The 22,344-nt window shown below is 43.9% G+C and overlaps 2 protein-coding genes across 2 annotated transcripts; one reads left to right on the top strand and one right to left on the bottom strand.

Moving 5' to 3' along the window:
• Positions 1 to 1,184: 1,184 nt before the first annotated feature.
• eloa (elongin A) lies at positions 1,185 to 11,340 on the bottom strand. Its single transcript, XM_061092601.1, has 12 exons — positions 11,080 to 11,340; positions 8,798 to 8,854; positions 8,339 to 8,451; positions 6,050 to 6,660; positions 5,583 to 5,914; positions 4,724 to 4,835; positions 4,171 to 4,323; positions 3,986 to 4,083; positions 3,145 to 3,325; positions 2,741 to 2,870; positions 2,325 to 2,527; positions 1,185 to 1,576 (listed from the first exon to the last, which is right to left on the bottom strand). Exons 1-12 carry the CDS (start codon positions 11,149 to 11,151, stop codon positions 1,515 to 1,517), a joined length of 2,124 nt encoding a protein of 707 aa, XP_060948584.1. The 5' UTR covers positions 11,152 to 11,340; the 3' UTR covers positions 1,185 to 1,514.
• Positions 11,341 to 16,835: 5,495 nt separating this feature from the next.
• Positions 16,836 to 21,533, top strand: klhl43 (kelch-like family member 43). The gene is made up of 6 exons (XM_061093208.1): positions 16,836 to 17,146; positions 17,227 to 17,375; positions 18,305 to 18,651; positions 19,712 to 20,011; positions 20,090 to 20,265; positions 20,720 to 21,533. The coding sequence occupies exons 1-6, from the start codon at positions 16,836 to 16,838 to the stop codon at positions 21,531 to 21,533; spliced, it is 2,097 nt and encodes a 698-aa protein (XP_060949191.1).
• The last annotated feature ends 811 nt before the right edge of the window (positions 21,534 to 22,344 follow it).

The following is a 22,344-nucleotide window of genomic DNA, read 5'->3' as shown; positions in this document are numbered from 1 at the left end:
CACAGTGAAGCAGATTTAAAGAGGACGCACACATTGGACAGCAGGAAAACATGAGCTGAAGCCACAGGAGGGTTAAAACAAGTCCATAATGTGTTTGTGTGTGTGTGTAGTTCACTGATATCATTTTTAGCCCCACAAATTAAAAAAAATGCACCAGGCAAATCATGATTGAATGTGCAGTCTCTCACCAGCCAGTTGATATTTCAGGTGCAGCTGACTTGCACAATGCATGCAATTAAAAAGACAAAACAAATGTCTAAAAGTTTTCCTATCGCAGTGTTCGATTTGGTCGAGAAGAAATGAAACAAATGACTCGTCATAAAATTAAAGCAAAACTTTTCTCTCCCACGGTTCATTCGTTCATTATTTGTACCATTTACCCTTTGAGGGTCATGAGGGGGCTGGAGCCAATCCCAGCTGACACTGAGTGAGAGGCGGGGTTCACCCTGGACAGATCGCCAGGGCCGACATGTCAAGACAAAAAAAACATTCACGCTAACATTCACTCCTACGGGAAATTTAGTGTCTTCAATTGAACCTACGTGTCTTTGGACTGTGGGAGGAGATCTGAGAAAACCCACACAGACACGAGGAGAACATGCAAACTTCACACAGAAAGACCCCGGCCGTCAGGTTCCAACCTTCCGAACCCAATAAAAGTTTGACATGTGCTTATTCACTTTCTTGTCGAGAGTAAGACGAGAAGTTTGATGCCTCTCATGTCCGTCCAGTAAACATGAAGCTACACGCTACACATTTAAAAGATATATAAATATAACTGCTTAAATAAATCTTTTAAAAACTGAATAACACCAAAACAATCTACCCGGGTTCAACAGAAGTGCAGAAGAATCATGATAATTTGTGACAGAGGTTGGATCGGAAATTTAACAGAGTTATGAAGCAATTAAATATTGTCAGGACTGATTTACTTTTATATCAACAACCACTTAATATATCACCTGATAATTAATTGTTGAGCTTCAGGTGGTGGTAGTCAGATCAGGATGAGCTGTTTCACCCTGGTTTCAGTCTTTATGCTTCTGCTACATATTTATCTTGCAAACAAGAGACTGACATCGATCTACTCCTCGTCTAAATCCCAGCAAGAAAGTGAATAAGTGTATTTCCCAAAATGCCAAACTGTTCCTTTAAAAAAATAAGAAAAAGTAACAGACTTTGTGTCCTTTTGCATCCTGTAAAAAGTTGGCAACTTGTTTCTCTTGATTTCCTTAATATCCTCAGCACAGTCGTCACACAGTTCACAATTCAAATACTTGTTTAAAAAACCCCAAACAGAAGCCACTGCTTGGATTAAATAATCATTTTTCCACCAATACTGTAAAGTTCACATATGTTGTGTTTGGTGGGTAAGGGTGTGTGTGTGTGTGTGTGTGTCTCTCTGTGTGTGTGTTTGTGTGTGTAGGGATGAAGGGGTCTCCAGTAAAATCTTTCTAAACTTAAATTAAAAACAGAGATGGAATTCATAAAATACATTCACAGTCTCTTTCCATCTATCGGCGGGAGAATCTGTTCTTGAACGCTTTGATAGTTTTGGCCATCATCGGGGCGATTTCTGAGAGTGAGGAAACAAGAATAGACGATTTATTAGATCTAAAAAGAGCCGATATCATCAAAATCGTTTTTATTATCTTGAACAGAACCTTTATAGTCCAGGCAAAGTAGCGTTTTACGACCGACTAATTGTAAAATAATTTTTTTCAGCATAGATCATTTCTATGAGGTGTCCAGAACAACATACTAAAAGTCCTAAAAAAATCCTAGTTGAGGAAATATGTTTAATTCTCATCAATGTGTGCCAATAAGGCCCGGCAACAATACATCCCAAAAAGACTATTTTTTTCCTTTACTCCAATCAAAATAAAGCTTTACAATCAATTTTTTGTATTACAAGTTTCTTTTGAAATGAATTTGACAAGCACATGAGATCCACACTTATTGAATACGTCCTAATTTGCATAGGCAAACACCATTCATATGTATTACAAATACATACATAAATTCATTTTCAAAGAAACTTGTAATACAAAAATGTTACGTTTCATGGTTACTTTCATTGTGTAAAGTTTCATTTTGATAGGAGTAAAGGAAAAAAATAGTCTTTTTGGGGTGTATTGTTGCCTTATTGGCACACATTGATGAGAATTAAACATATTTCCTCAACTAGGATTTCTTAGGACTTTTAGTATGTGGTTCTGGACACCTCATAGAAATAATCAATGCTGAAAAAAATTATTTTACAATTACTTCTATTTTTGGCTCCAAAATGGGCTACTTTGCCTGGACTATTAACACAAACTTACTTTTGACCTGTGGCTTGTCCCGAGCAACAGGTCCTGCTGCTCCTCCCCCGGCCCCGCTGCCACCTCCTCCTCCTCCTCCTCCTCCTCCTCCTCCACCTCCTCCACTCAGTGCGGAGGAGCGGGACGAGCTGGGCGAAGGGTTGTTTTCGGATATAGACGCGCGACTGGTTTCACCAGCGTAGTTTATGGTAGCCGGCCTTATTCTGAGACACAGGAAGAGGAGAAGATGTGTGGTGAATTAAAATAAACCAAACGCATCAAAGTTCGGCTCTACCGAAAATAACTGACAGACTTTATTCTAAATTTCGATTAACTGAATCAAAGCAGAATCTGGAGTAAAATCTACATATTTAAGAAGCTGTAACTGGTGACCAAGGACAGATCAGTTATTTATTAAGTCATCATAGAATACTGACTTGATGGGAGCTGAAGCTGCGGTGGAGGCAGCTGAGGAACCGCTGGTCGTGCCGAACCTCTCCTGTCGGCGGCGAACATCGCGAGGTGGCTTGGCGACGGAATTTACAAACGCCATCTTTACCTGCCGTCCTGCCAGAACAAAAACACAACACACACACAATTAGAACATAACAAACACCAGAGTAAATACAGATTTAATCTTTTCAAATATGCCTCATGTTTGCTCCCCCATTCCAGACTTTGTGTTTATGTTTGTTTGAAGCGTGAAGCCTCTTGACTCTCACCTGAAAAGCTGATTCAGACTATGTCACCATTGTATATGCCAACACAAACGCTACAGTATTCACATCTTCTACAGGGAAGGAGAACTCTGGATCTAAGCATCAGTTAGAACTCCTCCCACCTTTGGGCTTGTTGGCGTGTGCAGACGTGATGTTCTGCGTGAGCCTCCTCAGTCGCTCCTCGCGCTCGTCGTGCAGCCTCAGGTACATCTCCCTCCACGACTCGTACTCCTGTGGAGACGCTCGCTTGAAGTCCCGTGCACAGTGACGCATCCACAACTCATCAGAGTCCTCCGTAAAACACTGGAAGAAGATGAGAGCAGAGGAATGTCAGTTATTTTTACTTTGTAAAGTAAATAATAAGTAATTTACCCATTTAGCTTTTCACTTTTTTACTTCACTTTTTATAACTTTTATCTTTATATATTTTTATTCAGAAATTGTTATCTCAAAATAAATGTTAAATTTGTATAAATATTGGTAAAAAGTGAGTAAATAAGAAGTAAACAGTGAGTATATATATACTGTTTTCCCATTTTTTATTGCTCTCCTATGCATGTTGTATTTATTGCGTTTTTATGTTCATTGTTTGCACCAATAACCAGGGCAAATTCCTTGTATGTGTGAACGTACTTGGCAATAAAATACTTCTGATTCTGATTCTGAGGGCTTAACAGTGATTGATGAACTGAGACAAAATCCGGCTCAAAAAGACAATACTGCAGATCTGGTGTCAAAGTAAAAGAAGAACTAGAACTTAAGTTAAACAAAACGCCTCTACAAACTCCAGGAAATATAGGGAATTTAGTTTAAATGCTCTTTATTGATTTCACGTTTTAGTTTGGATGAAATAAACGACATTATGAAAAGTAATAGTTTAAGATGTTTAAGACTTGGTTTTAGGGTTCGGTTCCGGCATTTTTTTTTAGATATATTTCATTAATGAGTATGTGTGTGTGTTACCTGGTTGCTCTGCTCGATGCGGTACAGCTGCTCTGGCGTACATCGCTCCAGAACCGGTTCAAGGATGTCGAATGGAACTCCTCCCACCTCAGCGATGGCTGATTGAACAGAGACACCAAACGTTCATATCTGCGTTTTTTGCTGCTCTTAATCTAAAGACAGCAAAATGCAGCGGCTCCACTCACAGTCGATGTTGTTCTGCAGCACGCGGATACACTGCTCGTACAGAGTCATCATCTTGGGCAAGTAAGCCGTCTTCGACCCTGAGTAGACCACCATCTTGGAGTTGAACCGTTTCCCTGTGAAGCCAGAGTCCTCTTCCTCGTTGAGGACAGGAACTGAAAGGAGAGACGGACATGAGTGAAATCTGACAGAAGGAGGAGAAGCTGAAGATATACTGACACTGAGAGGAACCTTGAGTAGGATTTTGGTATCTAATCTGAGCAAGAGAGAAATCTTAAGGCCGCACAGTTATACAGATACAGTAAAGTGTTATAACAGTTGACCGCTCACACTCACAATAACATTTAATGGAACAAATAACAAAAGACTGGGGCAGGGAGCTACTCTGGATTGCAGATTATTGAGTCTGTTGTTTTTCTTAGGCAGTAAAAAGGGGAAACAAATAGGGGAACTGGTGTAATACATGGATCACCCTGACACTATGAGTCTTCAAAATGACAAGAGAGTGGGAGATTCAACACTGCTTACATTTTCATCTGAAGGGGGGGCTGTTACCTTTACGTCTCTGCGGGGACAGCGGCGTGATGTCGAGGGAGGGGAGGGGTCTGTAGTTGGGTTGAATTGCTGGCAGAGGGATTTCAGGCAGAGTCGGAACGGCTTCGACCACCTGCACACAACAAAACACTCAGGTCAACAAACAGGAACTGCAAATTCAAAGGCTTGTATAGAAAGGAAAACACAGGAAAATGCACAAATAAGGACAGTTAGGGACCGACTTTCTTAAAGTAGTAACATGAATAGGTACAGAAGTTATACCTGTAGATTGCACCTTCTGTAATTTCTCTCTATTATTGTTACATGACTTAAGAGGTGTTGTTAGTTGGAAATACAACAACCTGTTCATCCTGTTTTCAGCCTCAATGCTAAGCTACTCTAACAATCTCATTGCAACAGGTTTATGCTTAAAGGGACAAGAAAGGAAGCAAATCATTCTTTCCAAGATGTCAAACTAAAAGATAATGACGATAAATCCCAAAAGAGAGGTTTTGTTTTACTTGAGCCTTTGAAATCTACAAGGTCACAGCTCGTCTCTGCACTACCCTGGACGTGAAGTAAGCTGCTGTTGCTAGGAAACTGATTCTACAAAATAAAAGCCCAGTTTTGCTTCCTGGAGTGAGACCGACAAGCAACGTCTTTTACAATTCACAGATCTCCTCAGATTTTCACTTTTTAAAACCAGACCAAGCTATCTTTTGGAGCGGCAAAAATTAGTAAATAAATCAATCTGCAGAGAATAAATAGTAAGCAATTTAATAAATTCATCATTCCACTACTTGATCCCTTTTCTCATTTAAAACAGCTTAAAACACAGACTCATATTTACTGTGGAAAAATCATAAATAAGAACTCTTACCCTCTTTCGTTTCTCTGGCGTCGGGGCAGCAGCGGAGGAACTGGAGCTTGAATGCGGCCTCTTTTTACTCTGAGCGCCGTTGGCCTTGCTCACTTTAGAGGAGGAGGTAGAGGAGGAGGAGGAGGTCGCAGGCGGTGGGGGGGCGCGAGTTCGATGGGAAGACGATGAGGAGGACGATGAGTGAGACGGCCGACTGTGTGACGACGGCTTCTTCTTCTTCTTGACAGCCATTGGGGCATCGTATGTGAGGAAGGACTCGAAGGACATGGTGGGGGTCTCAAAGTCCTCTTCCAGCTCCTTGGGTAGAGATTCCTTCGGTGCTCGTGGTCGCCCTGGACAAATTGTGGCAGATGAAGGGAATTATGGGAAGTCATGATTATCTCTCAGAAGAGAATCTACATTTACAGTTTGAGGATGGAGTGTGATCCAAATAAGAAACTTGGAGGCACAGTCGTAGAAGCACTCACCTTCATCACCGCCTTTCTTCTTCTCTTCCCTCTTGCTCTCGTGCGTGGTGGACTTCCTGTTGGGTTTTGCAGGCTTCTGTACCGGACTCTGTCGTCTCTCTCTGTCTGCACCACGTTTCTTCCCTTCGTCGTCGTCGCCTCCTCCTTCTCCTCCTCCTTCTCCTCCTCCTCGACTGCTACTTGTCTCTGTGTGGCGTTGCCGTCGTTCTTCGTCGCGCTCCCTGCTTCGATCCCCGTGGTGGTGGTTCTTGCTGGGATCTCTGTATGGTTTGGCGTGGCGGACTTCTTTGTGAGGAGGACTGGGCTCAGGCTCAGGTTCAGGTTCAAGCTCAGGTTCAGGCTCAGCTTCACGTTCAGGGCTCTCATACTCGTCTGATTGGTAGCCTCCTCGCCTGGGGGGGCTGTACTGCTCGTGTTGGGGAGGAGAAGGTGAGTAGTTGGTGTGGTAGCCTCTCTCCTCTTCCTCGTCTGCCTCCTCCTCCTCTTCCGTGTAGGAGGGCTCTTCCTCGGGGGAGGGCTCCCGGGTGCGTCTGTGAACTCCTCCATCACCTGCCTCTGGGCCTCGAGAGTGGGGGTGTGGCCGAGAGGCTTCTATGGCGTGACTGTTGGGTCTGAGGGAGAAAGGTGGAGAGTGGTTGAAACAATAACAACTGTGCAAATCATAAACTGCACATAAAGGTGGACGACATTACAGTGTAGCCAAAGCCTCGAGACCACGCCCCCCTGGTGGTCATAAACCCTGCCTCCTCCAGGTTTGTGTATGGGACATGTTACTATTACGGGTGCGTGTCCTGGAGAACAACTGTACATCATAACAGCAAGATGAGAAATTAAACCACTGGAGAGAAGAGAACAGGAGATTATCTCACAAATGTCAGAATCAGTTGTTCTGGACAGTATTGTAACTTTCCCCCTGTCGCCTGGTAATATGTCTGAGTGAGTCCAGAAAACACGGCAGGAAAATGTCTGGAAAACCCTGAGAGAGTGTGCTCAAAACTAGGGATGCACCGATCCGATATTTGAATCGGTACCGATATTGAAGAAATTTCTAGATCGGGTATCGGTGACAATGGGCCGATCCATATCGGCTGATCTATTCAGTGTAATTCTATGCTGTGCGCTGTGAGTGACGTCATACGCAAGCAACACGCCATGCGGAGCCTACAGTGTTTACAAAATGGAGCGAGCGAAAGGATCGGCTATCTGGAGCTATTACACATTACCTCAGCCAACAAGCTCCACGGCTACGTGCAACATCTGTAAAGTGAATGTTCCGAGGGGTGGTACTAAACGTCTAGTTATAATACTACAAACCACACAAAGCACTTACACAAATTTCACGTGAGAGAGCACGCGGAGTTCGTTGAAGGGGATTTCGGCTGCTAATTAGCCACGGTATGACATGGTAAGCCGAAAATATTTGTCCGAGACGGCTCTACCTGAACTGCATGGTAAAGTGTCCAAACACATATTGGAGAGGATAAAAGACGTCAAAGCTCTGAGTTTCACGACAGATATCTGGAGCTCTGACGTTTCCCCGTGTCACTTTTGAGTTTAACAGCACACTGGCTGGATGAGAGTTTCGTGCCACACAGTGCAATGTTAAATGTAAAAAACTTCCGTGGTACACACACCAGTGACGCGATTGCAGCTACCCTAAAAGAAATGCTGTATCGGATCGGTATCGGCCGATACTAAACCTCAGATATCGGTATCGGAGGTGAAAAAAGCGGATCGGTGCACTCACTGCACTCAAAACTGGAGGAACACAAGTATGTCAGAGTGACCAGGAGGAGCCATACGTGCAGAAGAGGAAGACGTCAACTTGGAGAGACGATGGGATCCGAGAGCTTTTGACTATAAGAGCCAACATGGTGTCAATGTGCTGCAAACAAAACCACTGAGCTCCCAGTGAAGCTTGAGCTTCATGTCCGGCCTCCTGCTGCTCGACGTCTGAATGTTCCAGACATTTTTCCTGTTATTGTGAATCTCCTGCTGCGTTCTTCATATGTGAGAGACAAACTTGGGAAAATGTCAGGACCCGATTTCAGGACATTTCCCAGAGTTCATGTCTGGAAACAGCTCAAATGTTTGATTGTTGTGGGAAATGTTGAGTTTATCCAAAATAATGCATGTTGTGATTTGTTGCTAAAAAAATAAATACTGTTGAACAGCGCTTAGTTTTAAAGAGCCAAAGATCACGTATATAATGATCACTGCAGGAACGGAGTCACACCCCCACAGACAGGGACAGTTTGCATGTTGAGACACAGGAAAACAGAGCGGTACCTGTCTGCAGACTGAGGAACCAGTTTCTTCCATTTGGCTATGAGGCCTTTTGCAACTTCTCCAGCGATTTCATGTTTCCTGAAAGAGTTCACAGCCTTTCCCACTCCAGTTTCCTACAAGATAACAGAGCAGAGTGAGTCCATGGACAGAGATTGTTCTTATTTGCATAGCATTTGCTTTCAAGCCTAGATTTACTGGTTTCATATATAAACAATTCACGAGTTTTACACCAACACTGCCACTGGTACATATCACATTTCATTTTACTTTCAAATCTTGGCCAGCTTCAGCCGAGCTGAGTGAGCAAAGCATCTTTGTTCCCTCTCGTATAACATGGCGGTCTAGGTTGAATGCATTGCTCAAGAGCACTTTCAACTATTTCACCACTGCAGCTTTAGTTTCCCTTTTTGTGTTTGGAAATCAAAAGGATGAAACATGAATCAATCAACAGATATTTACCACCAGTATGTCCACAGTCATGGGAAGTTCCCCGAGGCGTTTGAGCGTCTTCAGTAGCTGCGAGAGAGAGAGAACGACTAAATTAATGATTTTAAAGGGGCATTAAAGTGGATGTATAATCCTGACGTACACATTTAATTCCACAGCGGATTGCTTGTCATTTAAATTCAATATTTGTCGAAATGTGAAAAAGGTTACGGCAGCTATCGGTTTCAGAAAGACTTAAGATAAGAATCCTTGTTATTCTGGTGATTACTACGGGTTCAGAGACATTTGTCAAGAGCATGACAGAGTTCCATAAAAACTACTGGACGTATTCCCACAAAACTCGGTGGGAGGCGACTGACGGCTTCCACAGGTTCTCTCTCGTGTTTGGAAGGGGGTGGGTGAAGGGTGTTCAGCTGCAACATGACACTTCACCACTAGATGTCACTAAATTCTACACACTGAACCTTTAACGAACTGATAAGAATGCGTGTGTGCAATTAGATGCAGCTTCATTGACCCTGGAGGGGACTGTTCTATTCCTAAACGTCCCTCTGGATCAACAAAGTATCAACCTATATATCTTATATTATCTTAAGTATTTGTAAAATTGATCGAGCATTTCTACCTATGAGAATGTTGTTGTACAAGTTGTACACTTGACAGTTTGTATCCGAGCTGTGCATGAGACACTTAGTGCCTCACACACACTGAAGGATGCCGTGGCCTAAAAGGGCAGAGGTGTAATAATACAAATAAAAAAAGAATCACTGAGCTGTGACTCCACTATTTTATGTCTGTTATTATGACAGCGTTACTCCTAGAAACCGGATTATGGCTCATGTTGACCTACTTCACTGATCATAGCTGCTTTGTTTGATTTCAGCTCAGAAAGTAAACAAAGGAAACGTCTCGGATCGGCCACTGGCATCAATGTGTTTGTGCACAGAACAAATCAGAGTGTTTGAGCAGCAGCTGTGTGAGCACGTTGTGCTGCAGCATCACTTCACAGCACCAGTGGGACATTAGAGGCCTGGACCCTCTCCACTGTAACGCTGCTAGCTCGATGCTAACAGCTACTGAGGCTACTTCCCCTTCACACCAGGCCACGCTGAGCTTCGTGTTGTTATTTTCCGCGTCTGACAGTAGATACGTGCACATGTGCGGCAGCTAGCAGGCGCTAATGTTTGCTAACAGCTGAACAACAACGTTATTACGAGTTAAAACCCCTTCATTAGCATGACGTCCACACGATGCCTTCACGGGCCGTGGGACAGGACGGAATCACAACGTGTTACTTTCGTGTGGCGACTCGAATTCAAATTTGATTCAAAAGGTTAAATTCTCGTTTTTAACTTTTCATTGTTTTTAAATTTCACAACCCTAAAAGTGTCAGGTGGCCCCAACAAATATTAGTTAATAGATATATGATTCTTTTGATGAGGAATCTTAAATTGCAAATATCCCAGTGTGTGACCCATTATTTCTTTGAGGTTATGTTTAGTATTTGCAATATTTTAAGGTTTTTATATTCTCTTAGCCTCGAACTTAGTATCTTGGATTCTGTATATGACAGATGAAACTATATCTAATATATGAATATTATTAAGATTCAATGTATTATTTGTTACATGTGACGATGATATGCACTTAAATCTTGGTTTTGAATTTATATTTTTGTTTAACCTAAAACCAGATTGAAAACAAGAGCCTTTAACTAAACTATTTTACAAGCTCATGACATCATTGGATTATTTAATAATTTAACACTCTATATATTAGTGTTATTTTTATCCTTCAACTTATTTTTAAATGTTCATACTTATATATCCTTTTCCTTTCTTTAAATCTCTTAACCCCTTCCATTCTCCTCTTTTAATATCTTTTGTTTTGCTTGTTATTAATATTAAACGATGTATGAGGTGTGCTTTATATATAACACTTGCCTTTTGAACACATCTATGGGACTATTTCGCTTTGGGACGTTTCCACTCTTTCCTTTGACATTTTATAATTGTCTGCAGATCCGGAAATTTAAGATAATTCTCAACAACCATCTGAGAAACCACTCCAGTTGTTTAAGGATTTCTGTGCTTAGTATTTATGACTTTAAAAAAGAGCAGCTTGGCGTCAAAGGCTTTGTGATTTCAGGATTGTAGCTGCGGACCCTGAACGCATCATTTAAAAAACCGTCTCGGCCGGCTTCGTTTCTTCCTCCGGGGAAGAACCGCCATGTTCCGGGGAGAAGCTCGGTGCTAAAGCCGGGACCGGGCCGCCTCCCCCGGCTCTGTCGTTACCTTTCTCGGCTCCTGGTTCTCCTGGAGCCGCGACTGAAGTCTGTCCACCGCTTCCAGCAGCTCCTCCGCCATGTTTACTGCTGGTACCGTCTCCCGGAAACTACTTCATCCGGACTGAACACAGGCGAACAAAGAGGAGGTTCCGCCTGATTTAGTGTCCGCCACCGAGCTTCTCAAATCCGAGTAAAATAAATAAAATAACTCAGCTTCAATGTGAGAATCCAAGAAGTCGGTTTCTAATTTAAACGGTACAAGCTGAAGTTTGTCCATTAGAGTGAAGAAGAGTGAAAGGAGGAAGGACGTCATCACGCAGGAACACCTGTTCATCCGACGTCACTGGAAAACGCTGATTTAGTCCCTGAGCCCGACCCGTACTCAGGGTCTCTGAAGGCCCCACATTAAAGTCAACTTTCCTATTATGTTGTTTGTAACATGTTATTTGTAAAATATGTTAAATCCAACAGACAAACAGCTCATCACTTTTCATTTCATATAACAAACATGACATTTTTTAATAATGAGATACTGCTATTAATCCCTACTACTACTACTACTACTAGTACTACTACTACTACAACTACAACTACTACTAGTACTTTTAATAATAATAATAATAATAATAATACATATAATTATGAGCTTTATGTACGAAGCACTTTTCTTAACATTACAAATTGATTCATAAAAAAATAAAACAACACTAAGACAAAAATAAATATTATGAAAAATAGAAAGTAAATGAGATACATTTGAATAAGTGGTAATGGATCTATGGATGATCATTTGGTCCTAAACATAAACAACATGGACGACATGGTGACCTTAACTTGAACATAACTTCAACAACAACTACACGTTTGTTGTTGTGGAAAAAAAGGGAATAAACAAGATCAACAGTCAAATCTAACACCTGAAACCCTGAGGCCTCCGGGGTCGGGGGGGCTGACGGGATTGGAGGCGAAGTGAGCTGCCCTCTTTTGGGATATTTTTGGAGGGGAGGGCCACGAGGCCTGCCTGTATTTGGAGATGGAGGTGGATGCCGGAGGTGGGAGGTGGAAAATGGCAGAAGAGGGTGTGATGTGAGGTGAGGGAGGCAGTGCTGGAGCTTTATGGGAGAGGAGGGGGGGGGGGGTCGTAATCATACGTCACAGCTTTGGTTGGGACCCTGATTTCTACCCCTGTGATTCTGACTCCCACCTACACACACACACACACACACAGCACTCCGACAGAGGACGGAGGGACGAGGCAAAGAGGAACCTGTGAAAGAACAACTGCAAAGAAAAAGAAAGAAGGTCGAACAGAATCCATAGAGAGAAGTCGAGAAAGCATCAGACAAGAAGAAGAGCAAGAACCAGGAGAGGAGAAAGAGGTAAAACACATTTCACTTCAAAGCATTAACATGTTCTGGTATAAGTGCAACTTAAAACTCTGTTTGTTTGCTCTTTTATTTCCTTTTTAAATCCCTTAAATCTCCCAGTTTTTTATTGAGAAACTGCAAATAAAGAAGCACACGTCTCGTGGCATCATCATGTAAAGCAGTAATTTACTGTAAAATGTATTTATGGTTGAATGGAAAGAATGTGAAGCAGTTGGCAGCTGCTGTCAGGATATCACTTTATGGCTGAGGGTGTAAGTCTTTAAAGTGAAATACACACACACACATACACACATACATGTTGTGTGGGTCAGCGCCTATAAATACACTCTTGAGATAAGAGGTGCTGTGCAGGGTATCAGAGTGGTGGTGTGTGTGTGTACATGTACAAAATATATACACACATCGGTGCAAAGAAACCGAAATCCTGTCTCCTGGTTTACTCTGAGACTGGAGGAGACCAAAAATGGAGCTAAAAGAGCAGGAATATAAGACGTACAATTACAAATATCGGTTCTCTGGACAGTTCGTGAAATTTGCACGATTACAACTTACAAAGGGGACAATCTAAGGCAGGTCTGAGGGGAATGGTTCCACAGAGTCCGACAAGAGGAGAGACAACATTCTCATGTCTGTGGTTGAACCCTTGAGCCAGGATTGGATTCGTTTATTTTAGCATGAAGCCTGGACACATGGGACAGTCGACATGGCATCAGTTTTTCAATTTAAAGTTCGAGAATGTTTCTTCTTCTCTGCAGCCACAAGGTCTCGCTCAGTCCAGAGAAATCCAGAGGGAGTGAAGTGAAGCTGATTCACCATCTGGGTCAAAACACTATTCCTGTCCAGGTGGATCGTTATATTCGCAGATTTCAGAGTAATCTATTTATTACATTCAATGTGTGTGCATACAAGGAACTTGATCTGGAATTAGATTTTTGATTTCACGTGGATTTCCTTCAAGGGTGAAGGAAGTACTGAAGGAATTGTTAAGATTGTAGGTGTAATAAGTTACTTTATCTTCAACAGGAGGTGGTTAATATATATATCTTATAATATGTCCAGTGAACAAAGACCCTACTGTTATTGCACAGTGAGTTATATTTGGATGATTCTACAGGATCGTTGCTCGTGGTTGTTTCTGATGTGACGGATTCATCAGTGATCGGAGTGGAAGGAAACTTCTATCTGGTTGTTTTGGCGTCTGCTGCTCTGAAGCCTCCACACAGAACAGGAGTTGGAACCAGTTCAGAGTGTGATTCGGGGTCTGCAGATCTGTTTCAGCAACAATCATGGTTTCTCATTATTTGTTGTGTTCAAGTCAGAGCAGGCAGTGATGGATTTGTGGAGGAGATACTCAGCAGCTCCTGAGGCAGGTGGAACATCCTGAGTGGTGATGGTTCCTCCAGAAGCTGCAGTGGAGCTGAGATGTTCTTCAGGTGCATCAGTACCACTGAGCTTCTTGGAGAGCAGCATGATAGTGGAGTGTTTGAAACAGGAGAGGATAAAAGAGGATAGTGTAGAAATAAACCTTTAACAAGTTCTTTATAATGTAGTCTGCTTCTTAGTTAGATCAGTTAATCAGTTAATAACTTCGACTGGAGGCAAAAACTACACGTGTAAGAAAACAAATTCATATATATTTACACATACTATTAATGCATATTCACTATATGTGAAGTGAAATAGTTAATCTAAAATATCTTTGAGAAATCTAGAAACATTACACGTCTCTATTTTACGTGTAATTAAAAACAAATGATCTGGTTCTTTAAAATTCCTGTAACATGAAGGTTTGATCTAATATTCACCAGTCAGCAGTGTTAGGGTCATAGAAGAAGAAGAAGAAGAAGAAGAAGAAGAAGAAGAAGAAGAAGAAGAAGAAGAAGAAGAAGAAGAAGAAGAAGAAGAAGAAGAAGAAGAACAAGAACAAGAACAAGAACAAGAACAAGAACAAGAAGAACAAGAAGACAGTTAAACGATCCACAAACGCTTTAAGACGATTTAATGAGCTTTTTTCAGGACACCAGTAAGACTGAGTTGTTTTTAGAGAAGGTGGTGTTGTTGGTTACAGTTTATTTCTCACTGATGATGCTGATGGTGGTGGTGGGGTTGGGTGGGGGCGAGGTCTGGTTCCCAGTTTGGTGGATGACGGAGCAGCTGCTCTCTGGTCCCAGATATTTTTCCGACTGACCCCGGCACAGTGAACATTATTTCAGTGTCAGCGAATCACCGGCATGTAACTTCTGAAACATCACCGAAGCTCGGATCTCACTTTTCACACACGATATTATCACGAGTGTAAAGTTTCTCTGTGTATTTACTTACTTTTCTCATGTAGAGTTTTATTCTTCTTTTAAACTTCTATTTCTCACTGGTTATTTCAGAGGGAATATTGTCTCTTGGTGTTACTGCATTAATCTGAGAGCTAACTTTACCATTTACTTTACAGATTAAGATTTCATTCACAAAAATCACAACTAGCGAATACAACACACTGTTCAACATTAAAACAGAGGATCACAATTTATTATTTGAGATTAACAATAGAAATGACGTCTAAATATGTGTAAATCGACAAAATGAAAACTAAAACATGTAGAAAAGTGCAGAGAGTCTGTTATTCTGTTGAGATGATGTTGACAACATATACATTTTCTATTATAAATTAATGGATCCCTTGTTTATTATTAACTGCTCACATGTCAAATCAAGATTTAGTCAAACACATTTTTATCACAATCCTGCCCGATCGCTGAACTGACCCCCACTGGTTCTGTGTGTGTGTGTGTGTTTGTGTGTGTGTGTGTGTGCGTGTGCGTGTGTGTGTGTGTGTGTGTGTGTGTGTGTGTGTGTCCACCTGTGTGTAGTGTTTTCATGCTCCATGTCTCTGGATAATGTGACGTATGGAGGTATCACAGCGTCAGGGCTGTTTTAAAGGGGATTGCCACCCCCCCCTCTTCATACGACACCCACAGCAGCTGCTGCTTGGTCCTGAACGATCGTATGTCCTGTCCATGTGTGGAGCCTGGTGGCCAGCCAGCCAATAGGAGCTATGTAGGGCCATGTTCTGCGGATGAGGAAGGGGGGGGGGATGTGTGAGGTCACTGTCACTGAGCTCAGAGAAAAGGTTTCCCACTAAAACTACAACACAACCTGGTTCATAAATCAAAGGCTTCAACAGGAGCGAGATGATTTGAACAGAACCAGCAGGTGTTTAAATCACAGGGTTTCTTTTATTTTGACGGGAAAAACTTGTTGTAAATGAGTTTGACTGATGAAACAACTTCGGTTGTAATCTCAAACAGTTCTAAATTTTCCTCAGACAAGTTGTAATTGAAAAGCAAGACAAGCTCACAGTCTTGTAAAGGTTCATATGCACAAGAACCTTTCGTATTTTCAAGTTTTGGTTTGGACCTGATGTGAATCCAACAGATACACGACCGAAACCCAGGAAGCAAGATTTAAGATTCATGTTATTGTCATTCACACAAAACACAGTAGAGGAAAATGAGGTTGTGTTTGTTTCCTAAGTGGCTTTAAAAGCTTACTAAAATAAAAATGAGATAAACATCATTTATATCCATTTCATTAAATCCAGGAAACTCCGTGCACAGCGCTTCCCCTCTTTGTTTACTCGGGACCTGGGTCACCCTCTGCTCATGTGCCCCCCCGCTGTGCTGCCAGCCCTCCTCTGCTCCGGTTGGCAGAGCTCGGCTCATTGCGAGCGTGAACCAGATTCCCCAGTTGCTCTGTGGGTTGAATCCACAGCGATGAATGCTGGGAGGAACTTTAAACCACAAACCCCGACCCTGAGCTCAGCTTCGTTTCAGGACAGCTTCTCGAAGGACACACACACCTGTCACTCACACAGACAGACACACAGCTCACAGTCCGTGATCCATCGATGTGTTGTGTTGTGTTGTGTTGTGTTGTGTGGGATTAACTCAGTAATGTGCATCTGTCAGTGTTTATCAAGAGAGAAACATTTGCTCTGAACAGATTTCTCTTTCCAAATCTTAAATATATAAAGACACATAAGAAAGAGATAATAAAACTTCTCAAAATCCACTAAAACATGTAAATAAAGTAAAATGTCTTAGTGTGATTCTCATTATAAGCAATTGTGTTGTTTTAGAACACACAATTGTCTTCCACAGAATACGTTGTGTCTCTGTTTTTAAACAGAAAATAAAGTGTTTGTCTTTCTCTCTCCTCCAGGTGCTGTGTGCTGTGTTGAAGTGAAACCATCAACGAAATCTCCAACAAAACCAATTCTACCAGTTTCTCCATCAGAGTGTTTCTTCTGATCCGAGGAAGACGAGGAAAACAGGTAGCTACAACATCCAGACCTAAGTGAATTTAGACTCAAACTCGAGCGATGGCCCCCAAGAAGAAGGCCCCTCGTCAGAAGAAGCCCGCCGTGGAGACCGTCTCTCCGGTGATGGAGACCCCCACAGACCAGCTGAAGGTGGAGAGCCTGGGCGATGGAGTGGTGGTGATGGACAGCGGCATGAAGAAGATCGAGCAGATGGCGGCGCTGGACATCGCTCAGCTCAACAGCCTCAACCTGCCGCTGCCGCTGCCCGTCATCAAGCCCGGGGAGAGAGGCCTGGGCCTGGGCAGCGAGCTGACCCGGCCCCTGCACGGCAACGCGGTGCTGGAGGAGCTCAGCAAGATGCGGCAGGAGAAGTAAGTTCTGATATGAAGTCCAGCTGCAGGGGGACAGGCTCAAGGTTTTTTTACTTCACAACGTACTTTTCCTGCCTCAGGTTCCTGACCGACCTGGAGTTGGCCTCTAAGACGAAGGCCTTCGACGTCCACAAGCTCGTCATCTCGTCTGTGAGTCAGTACTTCAGAGAGATTCTGGCCAAGGATCCCGGCATGAAGCGCCTGGAGCTGCCGTCGCTCTCACCTCTGGGTACGACATCGATTCACACTGTGTCCACCCGTGAGAGGGTTTGAGTGAAGAGACTAATAGTTGGTTCACCCGAAACTTTAAGGTGTTAATCTTTGCCAGAGCTGGTGTCTACATCACAATAAATACACAAACTTTATTTTAAGATCTAATCGGGATCCAAGACTGTTTAAAGATCCCAAATATATTATATTTTATTTTTTAGAAATAGGTTTAATTGACAGGGTTTATGACCTTTACTGCAGCCAGCCACCAGGGGGCAATCGAGAAGAAAGAATTCACTTTTTTTAAACATATATTTATTGGTTTTATACATTTACATTAATTTACAAACATACAAGAACCTTCCCCAACCTGAACATATGGCAGTTTAAAATGACAGTACATAATACAAATATCACAAAAATTGCTACGTTATGATTAAAACATTAATTCAAGAAGGACAAAAACTTACAAGAAAAATACTAATTTAGTTAAAACTAAATTAAAAACAAAAAAATTGAATAAATCTATTTATACATAAGTAAAATTAAATTCAGTCACAAACATGGAACAGAGTAAAGCACTCATTCCTCACAACAGATTAGTCACTTCACATTTCCAATGCCTCTTCGATGTCACCATTCTTAACGAAGTCCAAAAACATCTCCCAGATACTGTCAAATTTAGAAGCTTTCTTCCTTCTCCTTCTCAAGAGCTTTAACCAGTGGCCTAGAGAGGGGCAACGAACATTCTTCCACGACAAAGCGATTGAGAATTCACTTTTAAAGTTTGGAAAAGTGCTTTAATTTGAAATATTTCCTCCACTCAACAATCTGTTATAAGAATTCAACTCTTTAGGCCACAGAAGTTTTGTTTCTCCCTGACACCGGGTGAGAGATGAGGGTTTGGCTTCAGTTGTTCAGTCTGTGCTCGCTCTCTCCGTTCTGCAGGCCTGGCCAACGTCATCACCTTCGCCTATCTGGGTCGCGTCCACATGTCCCTCTACACCATCGGCTGCACCGTCTCCGCCGCCGCCACCCTCCAGATCCCGCAGCTCCTCAAGATGTGCATGGACTTCCTGCTGGCCGAGCTCAACGTCCAGACCTGCGTCTACATCTGGAACATCGCCGCGGCCTACAGCCTGAAGCCCGTGTGCGACGCCGCCCGCCGCTTCGTCCTGGATAACTTTGTGCAGTTTTCCGAGACGCCGCTGTTCACCCAGCTGACCGTGGAGCAGATCACCGCCTTCCTGCAGGACGACTTGCTGGTGCTGCCCTCGGAGGTCATGGCCTTCCAGGTCAGAGGTCACACTTTGTCTGTAAAGGTCAACGGTTGAAATCTGCAACAGAACATTCGGGCTAAAATAGGAACCACAAACATTTCCTAATGAGTTAGAGCTCGTGCATCCATCAGAATAAAATCATAGCTGCCGTTGAAGCTGAAAACTAAACTCAAACTCCTCAGCTCAAAGGTTTTTGAACACTTCACTTCTTGTGTCCAAACTGAGAAATATCAGATCTTCATCGTCGACCCTTTGGCTATTTTCATCAGGCCCTTAAAACAGACCCCAGACCAGCTGTTCAGAGCCAAACACAGATCCACGACTCGAGGGCCGGCCCCTGCAGGACGACTGTGAGCAGAGACCAAGTTTAACTCTCACTGTCTGCAAGAGGAGAGCTGTGCATGTTAATATAGAACTGCAGGCTGGACCCAAATAGACAGACAGCTGAGGGACGGAGGAGAAGTGGAGGCTCTTTTTATAAACTGAGCCAATGGAACGCTTCATTTGGTCAGGTTTTATTTAAATGTATACTCAATTTAACCCAATTAAAAACCAAATGAAAGGCAACATTAGCTCTGTAAGATACCTAAAATACGTGAAACCATCTTTGAGAAATATGTATTTAATGTGTTTTATGATCCAAGTCCCCTTCACCAACATGGAGGAGGCAGGGTTTATGACCTATACTGCTGCCAGCCACCAGGGGGCGATTGAAATGCTTTGGCTTCACTTAAAAAATATATTTAGATTTTTTTATTTAAATCAGAATCAAAAACAGGAATAAGAGTTGTTGAAAAGGATGAGAAACGTAAAACATTTCTAAAAGCTATAAATATTCATCACCAACTTCTTTTCATTTGATTTGTTTTTCTAGCATTTTGCTTTTTGTGCACATTCAAGAATTTATCTGTTTCCAAATTTAACCAAACAAATTCGCTATCGAACAACATTATTCACTTCATTTTTAAACATCTGATATATAACATAATGATGTTTATATATGATGTGTATACTCTAACACCAGTCTCTCTCTCTCTCTCTCTCTCTCTCTCTCTCTGAACACGTTTCTCTCCAGCTCGCCATGAAGTGGCTCGACTTCGACGCCTCTCGTCAGACTCACGCCGCCGAGCTCCTGTCTCACGTGCGTCTGGAGACGATCCCGGCCAGCGAGCTGGTGAGTCAGATCCAGCCGGTGCCACGCATGATGCTGGACCCTCAGTGTCACCGCCTGCTGGTGGACGCCATGAACTACCACCTGCTGCCCTACCAGCAGAACACGCTGCAGTCCCGACGCACGCAGGTCCGCGTGGGTCAGCAGACTCTGCTCACCATCGGAGGCCGGCCGTCGCTCACCGAGAGGGCCCTCAGCCGGGAGGTGGGTGTGGATTTGGTGTCACAGGTCTAGGTATTCTTATAAGAAAATCCCCCAGTGACCTTTGACCCCGGTGTCCAGGTGCTGTGGAGGGACCCTCGTGAGGGAGGAGCCTCCTGGCGTCACCTGACTCAGCTGCCGGCGAAGAGCTTCAACCAGTGCGTGGCTGTGATGGACGGTTTCCTGTACGTGGCCGGAGGGGAGGACCAGAACGACGCCAGGAACCAGGCCAAGCACGCCGTCAGCACGCTCAGCAGGTTCGAGTGACGGACTCGGAGCATGAATCATTAACGATAACAACAACCGTGTCACTCACAGGTTGACCCCTAAATCTACCCCTTGTTCTGGGGCCTCAGGGGCAAAGTGAGCTGCTGGGGCCCATAAAACCTCTTCCACTGAGGAAAGGGTCGGTTCGGAGCTGGTTCCTAATCACGAACCAGCCAAAGATCTGGCTCCCAACCACAAAAACCTGTTCGACTCCAACACTTTACTGGTCTAGAAGAAAGAACCCAGACCATCATAACTACGAGCTGGTCCAAGTAGGAACCAGCTCTTAGTTATGAGCTTTATCCAAAATCAAGGTCCTGGGAGATGATTCCCCAGGAGAGGAGCTTGAGATCTGAGCTCCTAAACCCCCGGGGGTCTGGAGCTCCGGTGCTTGTGCTGTCCTCGCACGGCTCTAAACTCCACTCTTCTCTTTGCCTCCATCAGATACGACCCCCGCTTCAACACCTGGCTCCACCTGGCCAGCATGCGTCAGCGCCGTACCCACTTCTCCCTGGCTGCCAGCGGCGGCCGCCTCTTCGCCATCGGAGGCCGCAACGTGGAGGGTCTGCTGGCCACCACCGAGAGCTACCTGCCCTCCTCCAACACCTGGCAGATGCGTGCGCCCATGGAGGTGCCCCGCTGCTGCCACTCCAGTGCCACCCTGCTGTCCGGGGACATCCTGGTGACCGGTGGCTACGTCAACTGCGCCTACTCCCGCTCGGTGGCCTGCTACAACATGGAGACGGACACCTGGACGGAGAAGGCCGCGCTGGAGACCCCGCGAGGCTGGCACTGCTCCACCACCCTGGGAGGGAAGGTGTACGTGGTGGGAGGCAGCCAGCTGGGGCCCGGTGGAGAGAGGGTGGATGTGGTCTCCGTGGAGGTCTTCTCTCCGGAGAGTGGAGCGTGGGCCCGGGCCGCCCCCCTGCTGCTCGGGGTGAGCACCGCCGGCCTGTCGCCGCTGGCCGACAAGCTCTACCTGCTGGGAGGCTGGAACGAGGCGGAGAAGCGCTACAAGGCCGCCGTCCAGAAGTACGACCCGGCCACGGACAGCTGGTCCATGGCCGAGGATCTGCCCGAGCCCACGGTGGGAGTGTCCTGCTGCACGCTGACCCTGCCGCCGCGCCACGCCCCACGCCGCCAGCAGCACCGCAACACCCCGGCCGGCGAGGAGCAGCAGCAGCAGCAGCAGCAGCAGGCCGCCAAGAACCGCAGCCGAGAGAGCAGCGTGGTCCCAGCACAGAGCATCACTGCATAGAGACAAGGAACCAGAGAGAGAGACTCCAGGAGAGGGGGGGGGGGGGGGGTCAACGTCAAGAGAACATCTGGATTAGAGCTGCAACCAATGATTATTCACAGTCTGGGTTAAAAGATTCTATTTTTCATAAGCCAAGAAACCAAGAATAATAGAATAATAAAAGTTCAAAGACAATCAGTTTAAAATGTTGAACAGAGGAAAGTAAGATTCCAGCTTTAACCAGAGAATAATTAAACTTTTCACAGTGTTTTCCCCCAAAAACAATGAAAGAATTGATAAATGAGAACTGATTATTCTGTTTCAGCTCTAATCTGGATCATGTCTGCTCTTTTTTCTGTTCAGGCCTAGAAGGAAAAAAATCTCTTATTTAGAAAACACGAAAACAATTTGACTATTTCGAAAACACTTCATTGAGTTTTGCAATACAGAAAATATCTAAATAACGTTTGCTTACATGAGCCAGAATAAACCACTGGTCCCATTGGACCAAGTGAAGAAGTAAAAGCAAAAGTTTTGAGTCTAAACTGAACGAAGAGTTTGTTTTATTTCCTTTAAAATCAACTTTTCATCTGTAGAAGTAAAAATGTGTTTAGAAGTTGTACAGTCACATAGTTTATGGCTTAGAAAAATGTCATTAGAATTGATCCTGAATCTTTCCGACAATAGTGATCTTCACGATTTCTGTTTCAGCAGCAAAGTTAAAATCACATCCGAGCTGCCAGACAGAAAAGAGAGCTTCATGATCTCAGGAGGTTTTCACGGTGAAGGGAACCAGACGAGGGAGAGATGGATGAGGGATGAGATGCAGGGT

Source organism: Limanda limanda, chromosome 19 (genome assembly GCF_963576545.1).
Source record: "Limanda limanda chromosome 19, fLimLim1.1, whole genome shotgun sequence".
NCBI classification, from domain to species: domain Eukaryota; kingdom Metazoa; phylum Chordata; class Actinopteri; order Pleuronectiformes; family Pleuronectidae; genus Limanda; species Limanda limanda.
Note: the sequence above shows the minus strand (reverse complement) of the source record. Positions and strands in the feature narration are given on the sequence as shown.

Bases quoted from the DNA above. Each gene is read 5' to 3' on its own strand.
- klhl43 (XM_061093208.1), top strand. From the start codon at position 16,836: ATGGCCCCCAAGAAGAAGGCCCCTCGTCAGAAGAAGCCCGCCGTGGAG. The intron at 17,376-18,304 runs GTACGACATCGA...TCCGTTCTGCAG, and splicing joins GCCGTCGCTCTCACCTCTGG to GCCTGGCCAACGTCATCACC. The intron at 20,266-20,719 runs GTTCGAGTGACG...TGCCTCCATCAG, and splicing joins GCCGTCAGCACGCTCAGCAG to ATACGACCCCCGCTTCAACA.
- eloa (XM_061092601.1), bottom strand. From the start codon at position 11,151: ATGGCGGAGGAGCTGCTGGAAGCGGTGGACAGACTTCAGTCGCGGCTC. The intron at 6,661-8,338 runs GTACCGCTCTGT...TTTCTCCCTCAG, and splicing joins GTTCCTCAGTCTGCAGACAG to ACCCAACAGTCACGCCATAG. The intron at 2,871-3,144 runs GTGGGAGGAGTT...TTGTTCTGGCAG, and splicing joins ACACGCCAACAAGCCCAAAG to GACGGCAGGTAAAGATGGCG.